Here is a 25,192-nt window from a genome sequence, read left to right as displayed (position 1 = left end):
CAGCAGACGGTAGCAACTAATTGCGACAAACAACTTCGTGAGTGTGACAATTATAATAATGATTGATAAAGTGTTAATGAAATTGCTTGCCGCAAACATTTATGATTTTATTTAAGACAGCCGCACATAATATTGATCGACTCAATAGCAGTCAATAAAAAATCGCCTACCGCTGGCTTATAAAGTATAAGGTGTCTATTGAAACTAGAGTTGTATGCTGATGGGCCGGGCTTTTCGAGTCGGGTTCTGGTTCGGGTCGGGTTCGGGCTTAGATTTGTGAAACAAACGTACCTGACTTTAAATCTGTATCCGTTTTTTTATATAAAATTACCGAGCTAAGTAGCTAGTTACTGGGTGGCACCTAATGCCCAACAGCCCTAAAACGCCATTTTAATTATATTATGAACACTAGTACGTTTTGTAGGCTTTTAGAGGCCTGTCAATCAAACTTTGAAACTGTGACTAAAACTATGCAGACACGATTAAAGCACTCAGCATTGGACTTCATATAAGCCGATAACAAAACATGCAATACGCGCACCACATTAAGTTTAATCGTTACAAGCAGCTTAATCACAAATATCGCATTATTGTACAGTGTACAACAAGGTCACCGAGACCCAGTAGCCCGCCCTGCTTCTTATCGCAAATTGCGCTGTAAGGCAATGTAACGAGCCGTTAAACAAACACTTTGCCAAGCGTTCCATGGTCTGGTGAAAATGTGAACGACATGATATACATAGGGATGGAATGAACCGAAAATCCTTGGCTAATAAGCGAAAAATTACAGGCTAAAACACAATATTATGGCGCTTGGTACATTTAAACTATATATTTAACTGATTGTTGCTTTGCTTTTTAACGTGTTTGATAAAATCAGCAGCTAATAAAAAATATGATCTGAAAGGCAATGAATGCAACCCGATACGAAATTAGCTTTCTCTTTGCATTGGTTTGCAGCGAAACACAACCGGATCATGGGCGCCGCCACGTTGGGGCAAGAGGGGGCACTTGGACCCCCCTGGAACTTCAAAATACCAAAGCAAAATTACAACATTTTCTCGAAAATCGTGATGACTGAAAAACGATAATGCTCTAAGAAGGGAAGTTGAGATAGTCAAAGTAAATGTCTAAACAAGCGACTTTAACGATGTCTGCATTGTTTACGTATCTGGTGTTGTAACCATAGCCTCTGCTAATGCTTTTCAAACGAACAAAATGGTTCATAGTTACGTGGCTGAGCGGGGATTTTTTTTATCTTTGACGCAAATCTACTGCATATATTTTATGCCTTGTGTACATAATTACTTGATACATAGTAATATATCCCTGCAAGTGTGTTTTTGTCAACATTTGACCCCCCCTGGAAAAATTTCTGCCGGCGCCCATGAGCCGGATACAACTTAATGGGAACGTGAGCATTGCAGTATAACGAACATCATACATTCACGACAAAAACGTGAAATGCGCAGTTATTTTCCACCACGATATCTGCATTTGACCCGTTGTTTTTCGTTTTATTTTCTGTAACATTTAACAGTTCTGACGTCTAACATTCAATATTAGTGAGTATCAGCCGTTGATTGAATGCAAAATATAGGTTCAAACAACGGCCATAAGCGGAACTCGTCCTGGTTTTGTTCGTCATAGGGGCACGATTTTAGTGCATGATCTCGAAAAGGGTAATAAATTTAAGTTGTGACCAATAACGCGTGTGTTTATAAAATACAAGCAAAATATAGGAAGTACATCCTTTACATTTCATAACCTATGACTTGAAATATTGATCTGTGGACAAGTACGGCATCACACAACTTTAAAAAACATATTCCCATCATGGGAATCCCATGTCTTTCGACAGTCAAAAAAATTTCGACAGTTAATTACATGGCTTGTATTTTACCAAATATAAGTGTACATATAAAACAAAAAACTTATTTAATGCGAACATGTTTTAAATTAGGACCCTGCTTAATGCCTGCTAAGTTGTCAGTATGAAGTCAACAAGACTTTATACACACCACAAGGCAAACAACAAGATCACCTTGAGTTGTAAAACTCGGCGAAAGCTTCATTATTCGGATAACAGAAACCGTCCCGGTATGTTTGCCTGGTGATGTTGCCAGGAGCCAAGTATGTGTTTGCCAAAGCGCAGGAGCTAATCCTTCGCACGGAAGGTCAAACTATGCGTTTTAAAGTCAAATATTTAAGTTTGGGTCAAAGCCTTCAGGAAAATGTATCGTACACGTAAGGCGTGTTTTTATGTAGATATAGCAAATGTGTAGTTTACATTTAACCTGACATGAAAACTAAGACACTGGCATACAAATGAATCCAACTGAAAGAAAATACTACAGAACTTGTATATACTGAACGCATTTATAAAAAAAAACATTTTACAACTGTTAGCGCATTGAAATAAATTCAGGCACAAATTATTGTCTGCTGCGTTTCACGTTGTTGTGTATATATCAGGGTTTAAAATAAACGTACAAATAAGCAACATAGCAGAGCAAACGCTTTTAAAATGTCATTTTAAAAGTGAGTAGATTAGGATGCAAGTAATATTGCGTCCTATTTCTGGCATTCATATGTTAACAACGAAACACTCTGTAACATCAGGCTCAGTGAGTTTGCCGTAGCCAGGAATCGTCGACAAACAAACAGTTGATGATATACCGGCCGCCTCGCAATTCAGTTCATTAAATTTGACCTGTGTGACAACATAGTCGATACACAAGGACCGGGAATAGCAAATCATCGATACGTATTGACACACCTGATCTGTGGTATGGAAAGCAGTTCATAGTAAAGGCGATTGCGCAATTGACAAGCCTACGCCGGAATGTGAAACACGCGTAGGAGCCTTGTTGTAAAATCGTTTGTGGTTTTCACTGAGGCCAGTTCAATTTTCTCAACATGTTGCATGAGTATTAAACTTTATTTAAACCAGTCGGAAATGGTATTGTTTTTTGTGACGCAGTTATGGTCAACTTGATAAGCTAATTGAATTTCCATATCCCGTTCTATTATTAAAGATGCATTACGTTGAGTTATGAATTAATGTTCATCTTAACTTTGCTTTACTTCCTTATGTAAAACAGTATGTGTACATCATATTTACGAACCGGATATGAAATGTAGGCGGTTTGGACATGCCAAGCATCATTACTTTGACAATTACCAGTCAGGTAAGTCTAGAACGCGAGGAACTAGGGAAATTAAGCGAATTACATTGGATTCAATTACAAATGAGAATGGGATGTTAATGTAATGCATAATACATGGCCTGGGATGTTTCATTTAAAGTCTGCGGTTAGGTTTAGATTCCTACATATTGATGATGCCAGACAAAATAATATGGTGCATTTTCTGCGGACCCAAACCGAAAACGCAGTTCTTTGTGTAATACAGTGGTTGCGAAACAGGGAGAAATTTTAAAACTTAGGGTAGGAATTTTTTTTGCATGTGGTTTGTAAATAGACACCTTAGCTCTTGGAATATGACTTGTGAAGTTGATAAAAGACACAAACTTAAATGAACCTGTATGGTTTAGCATATACTATGTAGTCTAATGGAGAGGAAATAAAAATGTTTTGAATTGTTACGGGAGGAATTCGTCGAAAGTGTTGGAAACCACTGATGTAATAGTTACTGCGTTGTTGAGTAGTGGATAATCACGCTGGACAATGGCATTTAATACATTTGTTCAATCAATATTTGACATGGGCAGTACAGGCCGTTTGGACATTTTAAGGTCACCGTTACGCCTCAGTAAGAGAAGTGATCAGCTGACCTGAACGTAAATACACGCCACTACACGGTGTCAGTTTTCGAGTAAACAATGGATATCACGCCTCAAAACGGCGCTACGGTTGAACGCCTACACACAGAGGGAGGCGTTGCGAGGTATAAAACACACTCGCTGGGTTCTAGCAATCAAACTGGGAAGAGTACAGGTGGTGTACGCTCGTGAGCTATGCAGTCAAGGAAGTGCAAGAAAGGTAATGCATGTCTATAGAGCCGCCTCCGCTTATCTAAGGCCTTGCGGTGCTGATGTGTCTGGTAATTCGTATATCAGCTAAAGGTAAACTAAAGTGACACGTTTATGCTGTTTGATGTTATTGCAGGAAAAAGAATTATTGATATGTACTTGTACTTTTATACAACCGTAATATAACGTCTTAGATTTGCAATTACATTTAGTACGTTAGATCAATCCCAGTAGTTGGCACAATCAATTGCGCCATGGATTGCGTTGTTGCGCGTAGTACAAGTCAAAATTGCGCTAGTCTGACTAATAGGAAGTGATCATCAGCTGACAAACTTGCAAACAGGCCAAGCGCAGGAGACAGTTGTTGGCGCCTTGAAGCATTAAATTCGAGCACAACTTTGCAAACTGCAGTTTGACTGATTGGTGCCAGTTACAGCTTCGGTACAGGTCCGTGGTTTTAACGGTCTTTTAGCTTCGCACGCCATGCAAACAGACCTACAAAGGCAGACTGGGTTGAGTATACAGCAAATTTCCCACGGGAGTGCTACGTGAAAGAATTACCGACAATGTCATTGTCAGCGTGCCTAAGAACTTTTAACAATAATGTATTGTTGTAAGTAGGATATATAATTGTGTCATAACCCGCTTTTGTTGTGTTAATCGAAATGCTTTTTGTCTTAGATTTAGTTTGTTAATTTGGTTTAGAAGTTTAGGTTAAAGTTCGGCAAAAGTGTGCACAATGACTGAATGGGGCTACAACAACTCCGCCTGCCGTGAGTATGCTTGTTTAATGTTTATTAATACTAGCAGCATTGACATCGGCGCCGGAAACGGAACAAAGCGCATGGATTTGAATCGCATTAGTTTAATTGTTGTTTAAGCGGGTATTGTTACTCGATGAGAAACGAAGCCATAAACAACAAACACATGCAACGATGATTTGGTATGCAGTACATCATTGCAATACGTTCACCCATTGCTTTTGAATTATAGTTTACGGCCATTTGTATGCATTTAGAGTGGTGAAAAAACATACACGACTAACAAATGCCATACATAGTAATAACTCTAAAATGTTTTACATTTGTATTTTAGCGCATTATTCTGATACAAACGTACTATTAGTATAAATAAGCTATCCTGATGAAGGCGTCTTATGGGACGTCGAAACGTCGATTGTTTGTAATAAAAACTGCTGGATGAGCAATATGTACTCTCAGTATGTCTACACCGTACTAAAGTCTGTTAACTTATTTTGTGTTTAAATATCTTGGACTTTTTTTAGCTCCCAACGACTGGTCAAAGCTCTTTCCCATTGCTGCGTCCGGTAAACACCAATCGCCGATTGATTTGAACACTTCTTCAGCAGAGGTTAGTTGAAACAGTTTTTAGCGACTTTTTTAACCAGAATCAGACACACGAAAAGTTATACACTGGCCGCGGAAGTACCTGTAACGACGCTGTACAACGTTGAACCCGTTTATACGAGCGCTGTGGAACACTAGAGTAACACTTAAGCGGTAAATTGAACCGTGTTGACCCCTGCAGTTTTACCACTAACATTACTAACATGTCACTACTTTATGACACTTGTGCTATTCGCGTGTAACCATGAATGGTGTGCATTTAGAAAGCCGCCTTTCCCAAGCTGAGCATGAACTACGTTGCTGCGGAAGTTACGTCAGCGAGCAACAACGGCCATTCAGTAACCTTTCACTTGACAGGCGGAAAATCGGGTACGTCATTAAAAAAATGCTTGCTGTTCTTTATGTATGCACTATACCAACTGGTCACTTTAGAGTTGTAAACGGGCCTGAAATAGGAGCCCGAACACACCGAACCCGATTCGGTTTTGAAAAGTCCGTTTAGGCCCGAAAGTTTGATTGACAGGCCCACACATTGAAGCCTCGGGAAAGACCAAGACAACAGCAAACAATAAAAAATTGGTCTTAAACAAGGAGTTTTAGGGCTGTTTGACATTTGGTCGGGTCTAGCAACTGGCTACTTACTAGTTAAATTTATTCAAAAATAATACAGACACAGAGTTTAAAGTCAGGCCCGAATCCGGCCAGAACCCGGTCCGAAAAGCCCGGCCGACTTACAATTCTGTGTCACATCATTTCAACACTTTTGCGATTTGCTGCGTTTGAATAGTGTTACGTTGATACAACAACGTGGACCCAAATTTTATTTTCCTATGCAATATTTTATGCACAGTTCTTACCGGCGGTCCACTGACTGGAGAATACAAACTGCTGCAGTTCCATTTCCACTGGGGTTCCACCAATGGCCAAGGGTCCGAGCACACTTTGGATGGAAAGCAATTTGCCGCGGAGGTACGTCAAAAATTGAGATGAACCTGTAAATAATCAACTTCGTAAAAGACCCACTACATTATATAGTTGTTTATAATCCTGTACGTTACACTTATTATAGGTTAATGTTACATTACATAGTAATAACACATTGAAGTATAATGCATCGTTATGATAATTTGTATGTATTGGTGAAGGCTGAAACGGCCATTCATTTAATTTTAAAATTGCCGAAAAACACACGTTGTTACAGAGTTAGCTAGCTAGGTAACTTATATTTAAAAAAAATACGGCGCAGAATTTGAAGTCAGGGCCGATTTATGTCCATATGTTTAAAACACCTAAGCCTAAACCCGGCCAGACGAACAAATCTGAACCACCCAACAACACACAACATCATATATGAGCGTGCTCTTTAAAAACACGTTTTACGAATGGCGGCTGTTGAAAGTATTGATTTTCAATGATAGCTATAATGTTGTTGCCCTATACGCAGTTGCACTTGGTACACCAGAACGTCAAGTATGAATCGTTTGCCGAAGCTATCAAGCACCAGGACGGATTGAGCGTCATTGGAGTGTTCCTCGATGTAAGCGAGTGTCAAAGTACTTGCAAAACATTCATTCATTAGGGAAACATATGTACTATGAATGGATACAATAGCATGGTATAAGTCCAGACAAGGTGTTGGGATAACATAACTGACACATAGCATTAAAATGTAAACTCATTCATAAAAAATAAACCTTTTGATTTTATGTGTTCTTTTACATGTTGGCAATGTTGCGTATACTCGGTTAATTCGGACCCTGTTGGACCAAAAAAATGTCGAGGTCAGGCGAATATCCAGATTAACCGACGACTATTAGTTAAAGCCTTACCGCATTACAAATCAATTGTACCTCAAGTTTTGTCCGAACTAGGCGAGGATGCAAATTAACCGAACCCGATTTAACTGAGGTTTCGGCCTACTATACTTGTACACGTACAAATTTTATACACTTACATTATCATTTTAGGTTGGAAATGCACACAAAGCGTTTGAGAGTGTGACGAAAGTTGTATCACAAGTTCCGAACGCCGTAAGTTGCAACTATCCCTCCTTTTTTTCAACATGTTATGTGCTACTGTTATGTTTTGTAGGGAGACAGCGCACAAATTACGGGAGGAATTGACATTATGGGCCTCTTGCCAGCAAGTAAGTAATATATACGCTGTTTTACACTTATTTCTCTTTTTTTCAATGTTTGTTTATAGGGTTTATTTGTTGCCCTAATTAAAAGTAAGGCTTGACATGTAAAAGAAATTTCGAAAACGTTTTGTAATCAAATAAGTTATTACATATCTAAGTTCACTGAAAAATGCGTTTTTTTGGACAAGTAAGTTCATCGGCAATGCAAAGTTGTTTCTAAACGACAAAATAAAACAATGCACAAAATGCGAAAGGTCGTTTACCAACTTTAAATATATGAACTTTGCAGTTTTTTTAATGCGCTTGAATATTTTTAGTCGGGCTGAACACATGGTTTTGCAGATGAATTTGATTTCAGACGCTGTGTTGTGTTAACTTTCGCAGGGAAAACCTACATTCACTACCTTGGTTCGCTGACCACTCCGACATTGAACGAATGTGTTTATTGGATCAGTTTGGTCACACCCGTGGCAATTTCGGAAGCGCAGGTGTGTTTGAAAAAAAAATGCTTACAATTTTACTAGCAAAACAAATATTCTAACTCATACAGAAAGTGTCACGACTAAATTTTTTCCACCAAAGGACGTGCATTTATATTTATAAAAGTGTCTTAAATTATACGCAAGTGCGTATAGTGTCTGAAAAAGCATTGGGCGACGGGTTCTGATCCCTGTAGCGAACATTTTTCCTAAATGCTTGACAAACCCTATTAAATACTAGGTTACGAAACCGCAGATGACTTTTGTTTACCAGGGCATTTTTTCCCTATAATACATGGTTAATCGGATTCCGGTGTGCACAGGCGCATGTAGTTGTTCATTTGATTGAACAGGTGTTGCAAGAACTGTGCATGGAACTCGAATTTTTTTTATTCTAAATGTTTTCTAGATTGGAGCTTTCCGCAACACGATGCATACCGGCAAAGGAGCTACTGCGGTCGAAAAACTAGTGGATAACTGGCGACCTGTGCAAAATCTCGCTGGCCGTAAACTCCAGATATGCCAAGACTAGCTTATGCCTAGCCTATCCATAAAAAACATCACCAACAGCTGTCTGTGTGTGCGAGTGTGTTTTTTATTGTAATTCTCCGCATTGCCAATTGAAACCAATTAAAAGCTTTAGTTGCGTAATAATGCATCAACACAGTTCTTATAAATGCATTGTAAATTACCGTTTCAACGTGGTTTGTCATTTTTGCGTGAATTTGTAAAGCGTTTAATTGCCAAACATAGCGTATGTGACAGTTAATTTTGCCAATTGGCCATTCTACTTGGAAATAAATTATTTCAGCTATTAGCGGCCAAAACGCAGTTGAATTTGTTTGATTAATGTTGGTGTTTTCGGCTTCATCGCGGCAGTTAATAAGTTTTTTACCTTATGCACTTCATTATAAAACTGTGGATTAAAACGTACTGCAAACCGAATAAAACTGTCAATCGAACTAATGCACCTAGTTGAGATGTCTGCAAATTCATTACCAAAGGAGATAGCAAATGCATTGCGCCAAATTGTAACATGCGAGAAGCACGACATCTTTAAATGTTAATTATCCTCGCCTAGACCGATTAGTATACGCGGTGTACCAAAATAAGATAAGTAATGATGTGCCGTTGGCGGTTGCCATTGCTCACTGCTGTTGTGTATTTTTCATACGGTCTACGCAGGATACACAATGTCAGTTTAACTGCTTTAGGATCCGCTTGACAGAAAAAATGAAAACAGTTCAGATTTTGGATTTAATTTGCAAGGTGTTTTTGACACAGGAAATCATGACCTCAGATTTAAGGTGTAGAGTTAAATACAGTAGGCCTCAGTTAAACCTGATTCGGTTAATCCAGGTTTTCGTCCAATTCGGACAAAACTTGAGGTGCAATTGATTTGTATTAGGATAAAAGTTTAACTAATTGAAATCGGTTAATCCGTAATACGACCATCACCCCAAAAAATTTTGCAGCAGGAAGTAATTAGCGGAATACATAACACGTGCAACGATGAGTAAAATAGTAAATCACCTTGCGGGAATTTAACACGGAAATAAGACTTGCTATAAAACGGAGCTGCCAGAATACTTGTCTACTGTGAATGCAGTCCGTTGCGAACGTTTCAACGTGCTACCAGTGCGATAATACCTTAGCTTATGTTTACAAATTTCTCTGCAGTTGTGTTTATGATTAACTAACGCTACTAGAGTACTAGCATAATGCGTGGGATGCAAAAGTCTGAAGGCCATAGGCGTCTCTTTAACTTCACGGTTCGTTCACGGCCAAATCTACATTGAAATTCGCAACCGGAACCACTGTGCTATCAAGAATGGTATTTGCCTGCTATACAGATCCAGTGTATAGCGGTAATCCATATGTGCAGAAGTTATGCTGCAGACAGTTATTAAAGTCAAGGTGCATTTTGCAAAACGGTTGCAGGCTTACAAAGTGGCAAAAGGTGTTTAAACCAGCTGGGACGTTTTCATGCTATCAATCCAGATTTTGTTTGGAACGCTATAATTAAAGGCCCTTCTAGTTGACTGTATAGTTTTATTGTATGACAATGTAGTGGCCTTTAGATTTTACAGCCCGCATTTTGTATGTACAGAACTTTCTAGTTACACAAATTGCTCAAATTCAAGTTAATAACATGTTTTTCCGAGCAATTTTATCATCCCACGCATGCAAAGTTTCCAAATTTTCATACATGTCAGGCACAAAATTCTATACCACGATACGTGTGGTTTTTTTCCTGCCAAGTTGCATTCGTGTCCTTGTAAATTAAATGATCTTGACAGCGCTGGTACTTTATTTTTGCTTGCTGCAGCGTAGTTTCCCGCGTGTGTGTTAGGTAACAGTGTGTTCAATATTAAGATCATACTTCACTATACGGCTTTGGTTGAAAAACGTAACGCAGTTTATCTCAATACATTAACCGCGTTTAAAATAGTACAGAAGAAAAAGGGGAGCCTAAGCCATAAAAAAGCTGCTGCCTTTTTAAAGCGTGGTGCTATGCATATTATGCGATTAGTTGGGCTTGGCTATTAAATGTGGATGCTTTAGTGGACTCTTTTCAAAAGTTTTAAAATCATTTGTAACAACAGATTTTAAAATTGACATTTAAAATTAGAAACAGTTTAAAAATTGGAAAAATCGAAAAGATAGAAACTAAAAACAAATTGGGTAAGAAAAAAACAGGAAGTTTGTGCAAAATGTACTACTAGCGTAGGTCAAAACCATGTTTATGTGGGCTAGATAATGATAGGTTAGTTGTGCGTAGCCCGAAGAATGCTCTTTCTTGCAGAAATATGCACATTCAAAATTGTTTGTAGCTGTGTTTATTTTGCAGTACTGCATTTCTAGCTAAGTATCATTTGACATAGTTTATCAGAAAAAGAAGCATCATCATGGCTGCATGGGGCTACTACCAAAGTGCCTGCAGTGAGTATTAAAATACAAGTAGAGTAATGTTAAGGGAAGATTTTAGGGATATATATATAGGCTACTGCCCGCAAAAAAAGAATAAACAACTGTTAAACTAAGGTGGCAGAAACGTTCACCAAAAAGAAAATTAAACATTCTGTGTGCGCGGTAGTGAATTAAAAAAATTCCAGGCCTATTTGCAGCGAAAATAACAATTTTGTTCGCTATAGCGCAATCCAACGGTTGATATGTATTACATCAGATATTTGCATTATTTTTAGCACAGTTTAAGCTCTGCACCAGTAAAGGGCAAAAATACTAAATGCGATAATATTGAAAGAGTCCTCGTCAACTGCATTAACTTTAGCTCACTGGTCACATCTGTGCAAAAAATTCACACTACGCTACACGACATTGCGTTACAAATAGACATGAGAGGTGCTACAATGAAGTACGTAATTTTTTGCTGTTTTAGAGCCAAATGAATGGTACACTTCATACCCAATAGCGGCCAATGGAAAACAGCAATCCCCTATCGACTTACAGAGAGAAATAGCCGTGGTAAGTTAAGAGTTTTGCAAATAGGTAAACCACTAAGGCCCGTTGTAGGCCTAAAAAGTGTATATACCGAGTTTAAACGCCAATTTTTTTTCAAAAACATACATTCAGTAGTTTTCATTTAGCGGCAATTCGTAAAAACAAACAATTGAACTACTTTTTCTCAATGCAACTTAATAAAATTGTTTGTCTTAATTTTAAAAACTCGCAACATAACTTATTGTTTAACCAAACTCGACCCCGGGCATTACAAATTCACATGTAAAAATATATGGTTGTTAGGTTTATGATAACAGGTCTGGTTCGCAGCCATTGCGCAAAATTTGACAGGTTTGTTTTTGCCGAGTACAGAAAACCGATTATCCGAAGCTCGAAATGGATTACCTTGGCTCGGAAGTGAAGTCAGCGGGAAACAATGGCCATTCCGTGACGTTTACGCTTACTGGGGGAAATTCGGGTAACATAAAAGTCACGGCAAAAATTTCGCGTTGGCCCGAACAATGTGTGTATCGCGTGCAATATGTGTGTTGATTTTACGCGAACCCAGAATGGGCTTTTCGGGTTGAGCTCACTGGAAACCTTCTTTGCCGGTTTTGCTGTTACTGAAAAAGTTTTTTTTAATTGCACACTGATTACAAACGGTTGTTTTGTTTGCACTTACTGAAGTACAGTTGTACACGGGCCTGAAACTGGAGCCCCACATTGCCTTTAGCAAAAGGCAGGCAAAATTATTTTGCAAACTTAACCGTTTACGGAAAGGGCTATAAAATAATACAAGCGCATTGTTTTGTGTGAAACCTTTTCGACCTTAATGATGAAAATAACTGATGGTGGTATGAGCATTTGCCGAAACATTTGAACAATAAACCATGTCGCTTTATACGTCTGTTTGAAGCGTTATATTCATCAATAAACTTATGAACAGATCCGTATATAGTTTTCCTTACCGACCTGTTCTAAAATTGTAAGTTTTACAAACGCCCTGTTGATTTGTTTTACTCATGAACCGTAAAGTAAGGATGAAAATTATACGCAAAGTTAAACAATCCCGCCATTATATGCGAAGTTCAGGTACGGAACTGCGGTATTTTAGCTATCCTATAATGCAACGTACTTAAGCTGAACTTAAAACCGCAGGCCCAAAGCGATCTGAATTATAGGTTTGCCTGACCAAGCGAGTTCACAGTTTCCAAACAACACAACTGCAAAATTGCAAAGTAGTCGGAAATTTTTGCATATTCTGCGAAAGTTTTCACTTAACACCCTCAAATTTTTGCAGTGCTTAGTGGCGGTCCACTTACCGGAAAATACACACTTCTGCAGTTTCACTTCCACTGGGGTTCCGACAACAGCAAAGGATCTGAACACTTCTTGGACGGAAAGCAATATTCAGCTGAGGTCCACCAACCTAAATTACAGCAACAATATGTTTGAGATTACTTTGAAAAAGCATGGCATATGTGGTCATTACTTATCTAAATCAAATGCAAACGTACAGAGATGTTAAATTTTTTACATTGAATTGTGATCTGTTTTCAGATGCATTTGGTTCACATGAATCAAAAGTATTCGACTTTTTCTGAAGCAATTGCCCAAAAGGATGGTCTTTGTGTAGTCGGGGTGCTTATTGAGGTAAGGCAGTTTGGGAAATAAAACAGAAAATATACTTTAAACATTATATCATTCCAAAACAACTTAAGTTTAAGTAAATTTTCTCATGCAAGTTACTCCACTGCAACGTTTTTGAAATTTTATTGCATCAATCAATTCAAAACTCTTTTTTTACTAATTGGCCAAAAAGCTGCTATAAAGGGGACATTAAAAAGTGTTTCCTAATGAATTTTAATGGAAAACTGTGGCTTTTAGAAATTTCAAAAGAGTTTAGTTAATCTTTTGTATTGTATTGTTAAGGTTGGTGACGAAACCAACCCTGCTTTTCAGAGTGTGGTGGATGTGGTAAAGAATGCTCAGTACAATGTAAGTCTGGCAATTCAGTCAGTTTTAAGTCGAGTCAGTTGCTAAACAACCTTTTTTGTAGGGAGATACTGCAACAGTAAACGGAGGAATCGACATCAATAAACTTCTACCCCAATGTGAGGAAATAAGTTGCCAATAAACTCATCAAAAATTCACAAGTTAATATAAAAATTTAGTAATGCTCGACTCCAAAGAGCTACTTAAAAGACTTAACCCAATATACCCAATACACAGCACAAAACTTATATATTGTCTGATCCACACAAATATTGCAAGCTTTTTTGAAGCATAATTCTTTGAACAATTATGGCTTTGCTACGCATGAAAATCAATTCTTTCGTTTTACACGGTTAAATCAAGGATTACAAGACCCAACAAAACTAAAGTTTTAAAAATAAAAAAAAATACTTTCAGGTTAGAAGAGTGCTCGTTTAACCAAAATAAAACTTTTGCCGAAATTTTAAATCGTTTCACATGGTTTAGCGGGCGACTACATTCACTACATTGGATCATTGACAACACCAACCCTTAACGAGTGCGTTGATTGGATCAATATGACTGAACCAGTTCGCATTTCAGAAGAACAGGTGTTTAAATTAACGACTATAGCCTATACCTAATGTAATATGGTCTTATAGTTTAATAATGAAAGCATATTTGTTTATAAGTTTAATGAGGAAAATAACGTACCAAACAGACTAAAGGCGACATGTTTTTTTGATCAAACGTTTCGGCCAATGTTATTGCCATATGAGTTGTTTATGTAACTGTGTTTACAAACGGATGTAACTGATGTGAATGTCCCCCATCACTGGTGACGACATTTTTGGGTTTGAATTATTTAATTTGAAGGAATTTAAGCACACAAAACATGTGTTTAAAGTAGCTTGGTCAAAAAGGAAACTTTAACTGTTTGAGATTATGACCCAGCAAGCATATTAACCTAACCCAGGGAACCATTGACTCGCGGGTCACGAATTGACCCGCCACGTGAATTTTAGTGACCCACTTTTAGTTTAGCTCAGATATGACTGCTGCGTGTTTTGAGCTGAAAACTACCTAGGATTACAAGACTTGCAGAGAAGCATGTAGCAACAAGCTTCTCATTGACATTGACAAATAATAATAAATGTGACCCACTTTGTTTTCATTCCGAATTATGATCTCATATATGACCCATTCAACTAAAAAGGTTCGCCATCCCTGACCTAACCAATGGTTCTAGCAGTGGCTTCTCATTATGAGTGCGTTATTTATTTGTCAGGTAACAAATATAGACAAAAACACCGTTAAATTACTTGTTTCAGATTGCGGTGTACCGTGGACTGTACCACACCGCCAAAGGAGAAGCTAACCCGATACAATTAGTGAACAACTTCCGACCTTGCCAGGGTTTAAACGACCGCAAGCTGAATCTTCATTCAAGAGGTGGTCCCGGTGGTCCCGGCGGCCGTGGCGGTCATCGCGGAAGTCACTAAAGAAAAGCATCCCATTGGTTTACACCACCCACCAGAAGATATATTCTTACTCATTGTTTAATTACATAGTAAAAAAGTTTTTTTTGTCTTATTAACAATTATAACACCATACAAAAGTCAAACCTCAACATTTTTTCTTAAAGTAAACAGTCATTGCTCAGTTTAAATGTACAAACGTAATGGGAAAAGCTATTTGTGTATACCCCGAACGCGCAGTGATGTATAATAAACGGAGTAACCAAAAAGTGTGTCGTTTACAAAAGGGAAACAACTGCTTTTAAAAATGGCATGTCAGCAAAAATATTTCTGCTTAAGACCAAAAGCAGAACCTATTTAATGCAGCATACTTCGTTCTAGTATACTTAGGAACAAGTAGCGAAATGATTTAAGACCGATATCACAATCAATCATGCTACTTCCTGCAACAAAGTCATTTTCTCCTAACCCTAACCGCAAAAGCCAGTAGCACCGGTGTTTTATCATCATAAGGCAAGTGTGTTGTTGGTACGTACACAAAGCAGCTGCAACTAAAATGGATTGTCGTCTGTGGTCTTACAAGAAAAGCCACCAAGCGGTTGATTCTTGCGGTAAGTAAAAGTCGAGAGGCAATTGAAAGTACGACTCAATACTGCTTTGCGTGTTCTTAAGAACGTGTTGATGAAATCGGCTTAATACAAGCGGTTCGTCATAACAAAAGACAATTGCTAAGTTTGTCACTGCTTATGTGGTGATGTCATAGTGTTAAGAGCTAGAACTAGAATGGTAGAATAGATTCAACTTGTATTATGTTTTCTTTACTTGTTTTGTGACTTTTTGCAGCAACTAGCATAATTGCAACAGTATTGGTGCAAGTGCAGTGACCTGTGACCAATGGGTTAACCCAGGGGTGGGGAACCTTTTTGTTTGTGAAGGCCGCCAAACGGTTTATCGACACTCGTTCAGGCCGCACAGACTATTTCTCAGGCCAAGGACAGTGTCATTCAAACATTTTGACTTACAAAATGGTTAATGTGCTATTGGACTTACGGTCCAAGCTAAATAAAATTCGTCACTACATTTCAACCCTCACTACAACACAGTGGCGTAGCGTAGTCAGGGAGGGGCCAAAGGGGCCATGACCTCTCCCAAGTTTACAAAGTTGTACGTTGATAAACTTTAATCTAGTGTAGTTTCGTCCCTCATCATTGTGGTTTCGTCTCTCAACTATCAAAGGAATATATAAATTACCAAAAATGACTTTTGTCACCAAGTTGTAAGCCGAAATCCATGCTTTTTTGACTTATGCAGACATGGAATAAATCAATAAAGCGTTTTTAGTAGGGATGAACACATGGTTTTGCAGATGATTTTGATGTAAGATGCTTTGTTGTGTTAACTTTTGCAGGGAAAACCTACATTCACTACCTTGGTTCGCTGACCACTCCGACTCTGAACGAATGTGTTTATTGGATCAGTTTGGTCACACCCGTGGCAATTTCGGAAGCGCAGGTCTATTAAAAAAATGCCTAAAAAATTTACCAACAAAACAAATATTCTACGTTTCATACAGAAAGTGTACCGACTATTTTTTCCACAAAGAACATGTTTTTTAAGTGTCCTAAGTTATAGGCAAGTGGGTATACATTCTTAAAAGCATTAGGCTATGGGTTCGAATCCCTGCATAAAGCATTTTTTTCTTTTCCTAAATGCCTGAAAATCTAGATTAAATAATAGCTTCGCAAGCCTATATTTTACCCAGGTATATTCCCTACTATATTTGGTTATTCGGGCGTGCGCGGGTGCATGTCGTTTTGATTTGATTGAAAAGGTGTTGCGGCAAAAAAGGTGTGGTTAAGCCTAATTGTCTTTTTTAGATTGGAGCTTTTCGCAAACTGGCGACCTGTGCAAAATCTCGCTGGCCGTAAACTCCAGATATGCCAAGACTAGCTTATTCGTAGCTTAGCCATAAGGAAAACAACATCACCAACAGCTGTATGTGTGTGCGAGTGTGTGTTTTATTGTAATTCTCCGCATTGCCAATTGAAACCAACTAAAAGCTTCAGTTGTGTCATAATGCAGCAACACAGTTCTTATAAATGCATTATAAATTATCGTTTTAACGTGGTTTGTAATTTTTGTGTAAATTTACAAAGCGTTTTTGCCAAACATTGCGTATGTGACAGTTAATTTATCCAATTGGCCATTCTACTTGGTAATAAATTATTTCAGCTATTAGCGGCCAAAAAATAGTTGAATTTGTTTGATTAATGTTGGTGTTTTCGGCTTCATCGCGGCAGTTAATAAGTTTTTTACCTTATGCACTTCATTATAAAACTGTGGATTAAAACGTACTGCAAACCAAATAAAATTGTCAACCAAACTAATGTACCTAGTTGAGATGTCTGCAAATTCATTACCAAAGGAGATAGCAAATGCATTGTGCCAAATTGTAACATGCGAGAAGCACGATATCTTTAAATGTTAATTATCCGCGCCTAGAACGAATAGTATACGCGGTGTACCAAAATAAGATAAGTAATGATGTGCCGTTGGCGTTTGCCATTGCTCACTGCTGTTGTGTATTTTTAAAGCGGTCTACGCAGGATACACAATGTCAGTTTAACTGCTTTAAGATCCGCTTGACAGAAAAAATGAAAACAGTTCAGATCTATGATTTTATTTGCAAGGTGGTTTTAACCAAGAAAATCATTGACCTCATGCAGATTAAACCTCGGTCAAACCTGATTCGGTTTATCCGGGTTTTGGCATAATTTGGACAAATCTTGAAGTACAAATAATTTGTAATGTGGTAAGGCTTTAACTAATGGACATCGGTTAATCCGGATCTTTGTTTAATCCGGACTTATTCTATATGACAAATTCTGATGATTTAAACCAGTGGTTCCCAAACTTTTTCATATTTTTTTCTAAACGGTCCCCTTGCCATTATTTCGAGGACTCGCTGTCCTTAAGCCTAAATGTGTATTTCATAAAAACGAAAGTTGATTGCAGGATTTTAGCCAGTTGTGCAAAATTGCGCATAATAATCATCCAAAGACAACATGTGAAATCACAAACAGGACAAAAAAATTACGATTGTGCGCGAACAATTGCATTTATTATAGTTGTCATTCAATAAAGGCCATTGTTTAGCAATGGAGACAGTCGATTCTCAATTCTACTTTGATTTAAACTTATTTAGTGGCACAAACTGACGCCAAATAAGATTATAGAATTACTTCCATCGCCTCGCGGTCCCCCCAAATCGCCTCACGGACCCCTAAAGGACCGCGGACCCCAGTTTGGGAATCGCTGATTTAAACGGTAAATCATCGTAAACCGACAACAACAGTTCATTTAACGAAAGGAGAAGCTACTGGGGTCCTTTTAAATTATAGTGTATACATTTAACTAAGTCCCAATGAGAGTTTAAAGCGTAGAACTATATAAGTGTTAACTGGATGGTTTGTGATCTCCGCTTAAGACCATATCAGCCTGAAAATCAAAGTTATGATGGGTCACATGTTAACGGATGTACATGTTATGTTATGGTTCGTAATATCATCATCCAAAAAAATTTGCAGCAGGAAGTCATTAACGGAATACATAACACGTGCAACGATGAACAAATAAGTAAAGCACCTTCTGGGAATTTAACCCGGAAATTGGACTTCTATAAAATGCAACTGCCAGAATACTTGTCTACTGTGAATGCAGCCCATTGCGAACGTTTCAACAATCGCTGTAATTGTTGCTACCAGTGCGATAATACCTAAGCAGTGGTCTTCAACCTTTTTTAAAGGCGACCCCAATTTAAAAGAAAATTAAATCAACATTTACATGCGACCCCATTTTTTCCGATAGGGAGAAAAATGCTTGTAGTAATGCAGAAACTGAAACTATATTTTTATGTAAATATGACCGCTCAATTTTCCAGTATACATTAACTATTTGCATTCAGCGTGCGTTATTACGCTCAAATGTTAGAACCCAAACGTTTTATTTAATTTGACCAGTCTAATTCGCTTTAAAGCTCACCAGTTTGCAGAAATCAGTAAATTCACGTATATTTCCCTGTACCCGCTGTATTATTTTGGACACAATATGTCATTAATGGGGCTCTATGGCGTAACAATGGGTTAGATGACTTGTGTTTCATCTGGATTACTGCATTACAATGATTAGATTGTGACTAACGCTACCAAGTTATATGCAGAACATGAGCCAAGGTTGCGAACTAGAACAAAAACGTATCATTTTTTTGGTAATAAATTTAAACGCCAATAAATTGAATTTATAGCGACCCCAGAAAAAGTTTAGGCGACCCCACTTGGGGTCGCGACCCACAGGTTGAAGACCACTGCCTTAGCTTATGTTTACAAATTTATCTGCAGTTGTATTTATGAACTGACGCTACTAGAGTGCTAGCATAATGCGTGGGATACAAACGACTGAAGGCCATAGGCGTTTCTTTAACTTGCACGTCCAAATCTACATTGAAGTTTGCAACCGGAACCACTGTGCTATCAAGAATGGTATTTGCCTGTCATACAGCGTCAGTGTATAGTGGTGTCCAAAAACGCGGAACTTATGTTGCAGGCAGTTATTAAAGTCAAGGTGCAATTTACAAAACGGTTGCAGGCTTACAAAGTGGCAAAAGGTGTTTAAACAGGCTGGATGTTTTAATACTGTTATACCAGATTTTGTTTGGAACCCTATAAGGCGCTTATAAGTTGCTGCATAGTGCAATTGTATGACAATTTAGCGTGCTTAAACTTTTGTAACGCGTATTTTAGAGATGCAGAACTGTTCAGGTATACAAATTGCTCAAATTCAAGTTAATAATATGTTTTTCAGAGCAATTTTATCTTCCCACGCATGCAAAGTTTCCAAATTTGCATACATGTCAGGCACAAAATTCGATACTACGATACGTGTGGTTTTATTCCTGCCAAGTTGCATTCGTGTCCTTGTAAATTAAACGATCTTGACAGCACACGTATTTTATTTTTGCTGTCTGCAAGGCAATATCCCGCTTATGCGTTAGGTAACAGTTTGTTCACCATTAAGATCATACTGCATTAACGGCTTTGCTCAAAATAACGTTTATCTCAATACATTAACCGCGTTTAAAATATAACAGTAGAAAAAAGGGGCGCCTCAACCGATAAAAAGCGGCTGCCTTTCTAAAGCGTGGTGCTGTGCATATTACGCGATTAGTTGTAAGGGGATTCGCTTTTAAATATTAAATGCTTTTGTGGATTCTTTTCAAAAGTTAAAGTTTATAAATCATCTGGAACATAAATTTTAAATTTGACAATTACAATTATAAAAAGTTTGAAATCAGATGACACAAGCTGAAAACAAATTGAGTATGAAAAACAGGAAGTTTTATTTGAAAACATTGCAAAATGTACGGATGGCTAACCTGGGGTTAAACCATATTCCTGTGGGCTAGATAATGATAGGTATATGATATGTGCATAGCTCAAAGCATCCTATTTCTTACATGCAAATTCAAAAGTATTTGTAACTGTGTTATTTTGCAGTGTTGCATTTCTAGCTAGGTATCATTTAGCATCGTTTATCAGAGCAGATCATCATGACTGCATGGGGATACCACGGAAGTGCCTGCAGTGAGTATCTAAATACAAGGAGAGTAACGTTAAGGAAGATTTTAGGGATATGTATAGGCTACTGCCAGCAAAAACGAATGAACAACAAACTAAGGTGGTGAAAACGTCCACCAAAAAGAAGAGTAAACATTCTGTATGTACGCTGTAATGAATTAAAACAGCGGTTCTCAAACTGGGGTCCGTGAGGCAATCTTGGGGGGACCGCGAAGTAGTCCTATAATCTTATTTAGCGTCAGTTTGTGCCACTGAATAAGTTTAAATCAAATTAGAATTGAGAATCGACCGTCTCTGTTCCTAAACAATAGCCTTTATTTAATGACAATCCTGTAATCAACTTTCGTTTTCTGAAATACACATTTAGGCTTAAGAACCGCGAGCCCTCGAATTAATGGCGAAAGGACCGTTTTGAAAAAATAATGAAAAAGTTTGAGAACACTGATGTAAAAAATTCCAGGCCTATTTGCAGAGAAAATAGCAATCTTGTTCCCTATAGCTAGCGCAATCAAACGTTTCTATCGTATTACAAGGAATTTGCATTATTTTTAGCACATTTTCAGCTCTGTACCAGTAATGCGCAAAAAGCTTCGGCACACGACATTGCGTTACAAATATAGGCTACATAAGAGGTCATACAATTATGTACACAAAACGTTTTTCCACTTTAGGACCAAATGAATGGCACACTTTATGCCCAATAGCGGCCAGTGGAAAGCAACAGTCCCCTATCGACTTACAGAGAGAAAAAGCCGTGGTAAGTTAAAAGTTTTGCAAATAGGTAAACCACTAAGCCCGTTGTAAGCCTATAAGAAGTATATTTGCCCATAAGTCGAGTTTAAATGCCAAATTCAAAAAACATTTTACATTCACCAGCTTTCATTTGCAATTAGTAAAAAACAATTGTTTTAAACAGACCTACTTTTTCTCAATGCAACTTAATAAAATAATTTCTTGATTTTCAAAACCTTGCAACATAACGTATTCTTTAGTCAAACTCAAACCCGGGCATTACAAATTTACATAAAAAGGTATGATTGTTAGGTATATGATAACAGGTCAGGTTCGCGGCCATTGCGCAAAATTTGACAAGTTTGTTTTTGCCGAGTACAGAAAACCGATTATCCGAAGCTCGAAATGGATTACCTTGGCTCGGAAGTAAAGTCAGCGGGAAACAATGGCCATTCCGTGACGTTTACGCTTACTGGGGGAAATTCGGGTAACATAAAAGTCACGGCAAAAATTTCGCGTTGGCCCGAACAATGTGTGTATTGAACGCGTGCAATATGTGTGTTGATTTTACGCGAACCCAGAATGGGCGTTTCGGGTTGAGGTAACGGGAAACATTTTTTGTCAGTTTTGCTGTTACTGAAAAAGTATTTTCAGAGTTGTCAAAGGGCCTGGGGGATTTCCCTTCGCCACTTAAGCAGGATGTTTATAGGGTAACAATATACTTTATGGTGTTAGTCAGAAATTGGCCTTGGTTCTTCGTAACAGTTGCAACAACAACAATGAAGGTGTTGCAACATCAATACACCCACATCCTTCTTCACATCCTTCTTCCGCGCGCATTGCATTTAACAAAAAGCAGGCAGAATTATTTTGCAAACTTTTCTGCAAACCATTTAAGAAAACGGCAAAAAACAAGCAAACCGTTTTGTTTGAACTCTTTCGACCTTAATGATGAAAATAACGGCCCAATAAGACGTAAAAAGCGACATCTGATCACTAATGGCATGAGCAAGTGCCGAAACGTTTGGCCAACGCTTTTTGCTTTTTAAGTCTGTTTTTTAGGCCATTGTTTTCTTTATTAAACTTATGAACAGATCCGTACATAGTGTTCCTTTCCGTCCTGTTCTTAAATAGTAAGTTTACACATGCATGTTGATTCGTTTTACTCATAAACCGTAAAGTAAGCATGAAAATTACACCCAAAGTTGAACAAACCCGCTAATGTATGCAAACTCCAGGTACTAAACTGTGGTATTTTTTAGCTACATATAATTCAACGTACTTAAGCTGAACTTAAAACAACCGGGCCAAAGCGATCTAAATTATAAGTTTGCCTGTACCAAGCAAATTCACAATTTCCAAACATCACAACTGCAAAATTGCTCTGCATGTTTTGCATATTCTACGAAATTTTAAGGCTTTCACTTATCACCCTCAAACTTTTGCAGTTCTTAGTGGCGGTCCACTTACCGGAAAATACACACTTCTGCAGTTTCACTTCCACTGGGGTTCGGACAACAGCAAAGGATCTGAACACTTCTTGGACGGGAAGCAATATTCAGCCGAGGTACACGAACCTAAAACGTAGCAACAATAAATTTGAGCCTACTTTGAAAAAGCGAATCTATGGAAGGTCATTTTTTAATCTATTTTGTGCTGAGGCCGTATACCAGAGTTGTAAATCGGGCCGGGTTCGGGCTTAGGTTTCTTATAATTAAGAAACGGGCTTAATTATACCCTGACTATACACATTTTTTTAAATAAATTTAACTAGCTAAGGGGCTAGTTGCTGGACCAGCCTTATGTCAAACAGCCCTCAAACGCCTTGTTCGAGACCAACTGTCTATTGTGTTTGTTACCTTAACCAATTGGTTATTCCTGAGGTTGTAATGTATGGGCCTGTCAATCGAACTTCCGGGCCCAAACGGGCTTTTTAAAAAGGATTTGGGTTCGTGCCGGGTTTCGTGCTTGTACTTTTAGGTTCGGGCCGGGTTTAGGCCGGGTTCGGGCTCCAATTTCAGGCCCGTTCACAACTCTGTCCCTACTATGAGTACTTGGTTGGCATTTTATAAGTGCACATTTGTGTTCATAATTATCTAAATCAAATGCAAGGTTACAGAAATGTTAAATTTTTTACATTGAATTGTGATTTGGTTTGCAGATGCATTTGGTTCACATGAATCAAAAGTATTCGACTTTTTCTGAAGCAATTGCCCAAAATGATGGTCTTTGTGTAGTCGGGGTGTTTATAGAGGTAAGGCAGTTTGGGAAATAAAACAGAAAATATATTTTAAACACAATATTATTTTAAAACAACTCAAGTTTAGGTAAAATTTCTCATACAAGTTACTCAATTGCAACGTTTTAAAATTTTATTGCATCAATCAATTCAAAACTCTTTTTTACTAATTGGCAAAAACGCTGCTATAAGGTGCCACGAAAAAATATTTTCTAATCATTTTGATAGGAAGCTGTGGCTTTTATAAGTTTTGCAAGATTTTAGTTAATCTTTCGTATTGTTTTGTTAAGGTTGGTGACGAAGCCAACCCTGCTTTTCAGAGTGTGGTGGATGTGGTGAAGAATGCTCAGTATAATGTAAGTCTGGCAATTTGATCAGTTTTATGTGCAGTCATTTTTTAGTGTCACGCCAAACGATACTAATTTTGTAGGGGGACACTGCAGCAGTGAACGGAGGAATTGACATCAATAAACTTCTGCCCGAATGTGAGAAAATAACTTGCCAATAAACACCGCCAAAATTGTACAACTTAAAGGGTTTTTCTCAATTTTTGACTACAAGTAACAACTTAAGACTTGGTAACCCAGTATAGCACAAAACCTATGTAAAAGATTCGTCAAATCCACACAAATATCGCAAGCTTTAGTCTAGAACAATTTCATTCTCCAACCACTTTTAAAAGTATAACTCTATTAACAGGGCTTTTACTACGCATGGAATCCCTAAAATAGTAAAAGTACTTAAGTGGCATTATTGCGCGTTTCAAAAATAAAACTTTTGTTTTATTGTTTGACATGGTTTAGCGGAGGAGTACATTCACTACATTGGATCGCTGACAACACCAACCCTTAATGAGTGCGTTGATTGGATCAATATGATTGAACCAGTCCGTATTTCCGAAGAACAGGTGTTTAAATACTATACCCTAATGTAATATGGTCTCGGAACACTATACACGAATCTGTTTAAGTTCAATGAGGAAAGTAACGCCCCAAGTAGATTGAAAGTACGGCAAGTTTTATAAATCAAACGTTTCAGCAAATGCTTATGCCATATGTGTCTTTTATGTAACTAAGTGTTTATAAACGGATGTAAATGATGGCCCCTTATTAATGGTGATGACATTTTTGGGTTGATTTTTTTAATTTAACGAAGTTTAATCACACAAAAGATGCATTTAAAGTAGGCCTAGCTTGGTCAAAAACGTAGTTTCAACTGTTGAGAATATGACTTAGCAAGACAATACCTTAACCTGCAATCGTTCTAGCAGTAGCTTGTCATTGTCATTATAAGTGTGTTATTTATCTGCCAGGTAACCTATATAGACAAAAATATTGTTAAATTACTTGTTTCAGATTGCGGTGTATCGTGGACTGTACCACACAGCTAAAGGAGAAGCTAACCCCGTACAATTGGTGAACAACTTCCGACCTTGCCAGGGCTTAAACGACCGCAAGCTTAATATTAAGCTATCTTCATTCGAGAGGAGGTCCTGGTGGTCCTGGTGGTTACGGTGGTTCAGGCGGTGAGGGCGGCCGTGGCGGTCATCGCGGAGGTCACTAAAGAAAAACATCCTATTGGTCTATACCACCCACCAGAAGATATCTTCTTAATCATTGTTTACTTAGATTGTAAAAAAATATTTTATTGTGTTAACACCTTAAACACCATACAAAAGTCAAACCTTAACAGTT

The 25,192-nt window shown here is 38.0% G+C and overlaps 3 protein-coding genes across 3 annotated transcripts; all 3 read left to right on the top strand.

Annotated features, from left to right (window-relative positions):
• The first annotated feature begins 4,659 nt into the window (after positions 1 to 4,659).
• On the top strand, positions 4,660 to 8,946 carry LOC145217944 (carbonic anhydrase 2-like). Its single transcript, XM_080085321.1, has 9 exons — positions 4,660 to 4,767; positions 5,280 to 5,365; positions 5,625 to 5,730; positions 6,212 to 6,330; positions 6,806 to 6,898; positions 7,329 to 7,391; positions 7,453 to 7,507; positions 7,886 to 7,989; positions 8,390 to 8,946. Exons 1-9 carry the CDS (start codon positions 4,734 to 4,736, stop codon positions 8,510 to 8,512), a joined length of 783 nt encoding a protein of 260 aa, XP_079941447.1. The 5' UTR covers positions 4,660 to 4,733; the 3' UTR covers positions 8,513 to 8,946.
• Positions 8,947 to 11,820: 2,874 nt separating this feature from the next.
• On the top strand, positions 11,821 to 14,946 carry LOC145219899 (carbonic anhydrase 2-like). Its single transcript, XM_080087202.1, has 7 exons — positions 11,821 to 11,920; positions 12,743 to 12,861; positions 13,003 to 13,095; positions 13,375 to 13,440; positions 13,502 to 13,556; positions 13,924 to 14,027; positions 14,748 to 14,946. Exons 1-7 carry the CDS (start codon positions 11,839 to 11,841, stop codon positions 14,916 to 14,918), a joined length of 690 nt encoding a protein of 229 aa, XP_079943328.1. The 5' UTR covers positions 11,821 to 11,838; the 3' UTR covers positions 14,919 to 14,946.
• Positions 14,947 to 21,664: 6,718 nt separating this feature from the next.
• LOC145219898 (carbonic anhydrase 2-like) lies at positions 21,665 to 25,027 on the top strand. Its single transcript, XM_080087200.1, has 7 exons — positions 21,665 to 21,746; positions 22,708 to 22,826; positions 23,421 to 23,513; positions 23,789 to 23,854; positions 23,929 to 23,983; positions 24,302 to 24,405; positions 24,854 to 25,027. Exons 1-7 carry the CDS (start codon positions 21,665 to 21,667, stop codon positions 25,025 to 25,027), a joined length of 693 nt encoding a protein of 230 aa, XP_079943326.1.
• Positions 25,028 to 25,192: the final 165 nt, after the last annotated feature.

This window comes from Phallusia mammillata, chromosome 3 (genome assembly GCF_965637545.1).
Source record: "Phallusia mammillata chromosome 3, kaPhaMamm4.hap1.1, whole genome shotgun sequence".
Classification (NCBI taxonomy): Eukaryota; Metazoa; Chordata; class Ascidiacea; order Phlebobranchia; family Ascidiidae; genus Phallusia; species Phallusia mammillata.
The sequence above is the reverse complement of the archived record's forward strand: the minus strand, read 5'-3'. Positions and strand labels throughout refer to the sequence as shown.

Coding starts and splice junctions, on each gene's coding strand:
- LOC145217944 (XM_080085321.1), top strand. CDS start 4,734: ATGACTGAATGGGGCTACAACAACTCCGCCTGCC. Junction 4,768..5,279: donor CTACAACAACTCCGCCTGCC/GTGAGTATGCTT, acceptor GACTTTTTTTAG/CTCCCAACGACTGGTCAAAG. Junction 5,366..5,624: donor TGAACACTTCTTCAGCAGAG/GTTAGTTGAAAC, acceptor GTGTGCATTTAG/AAAGCCGCCTTTCCCAAGCT.
- LOC145219898 (XM_080087200.1), top strand. CDS start 21,665: ATGGATTACCTTGGCTCGGAAGTAAAGTCAGCGGGAAACAATGGCCAT. Junction 21,747..22,707: donor GCTTACTGGGGGAAATTCGG/GTAACATAAAAG, acceptor AAACTTTTGCAG/TTCTTAGTGGCGGTCCACTT. Junction 23,855..23,928: donor TGAAGAATGCTCAGTATAAT/GTAAGTCTGGCA, acceptor CTAATTTTGTAG/GGGGACACTGCAGCAGTGAA.
- LOC145219899 (XM_080087202.1), top strand. CDS start 11,839: ATGGATTACCTTGGCTCGGAAGTGAAGTCAGCGGGAAACAATGGCCAT. Junction 13,441..13,501: donor TAAAGAATGCTCAGTACAAT/GTAAGTCTGGCA, acceptor CCTTTTTTGTAG/GGAGATACTGCAACAGTAAA. Junction 14,028..14,747: donor TTCGCATTTCAGAAGAACAG/GTGTTTAAATTA, acceptor TACTTGTTTCAG/ATTGCGGTGTACCGTGGACT.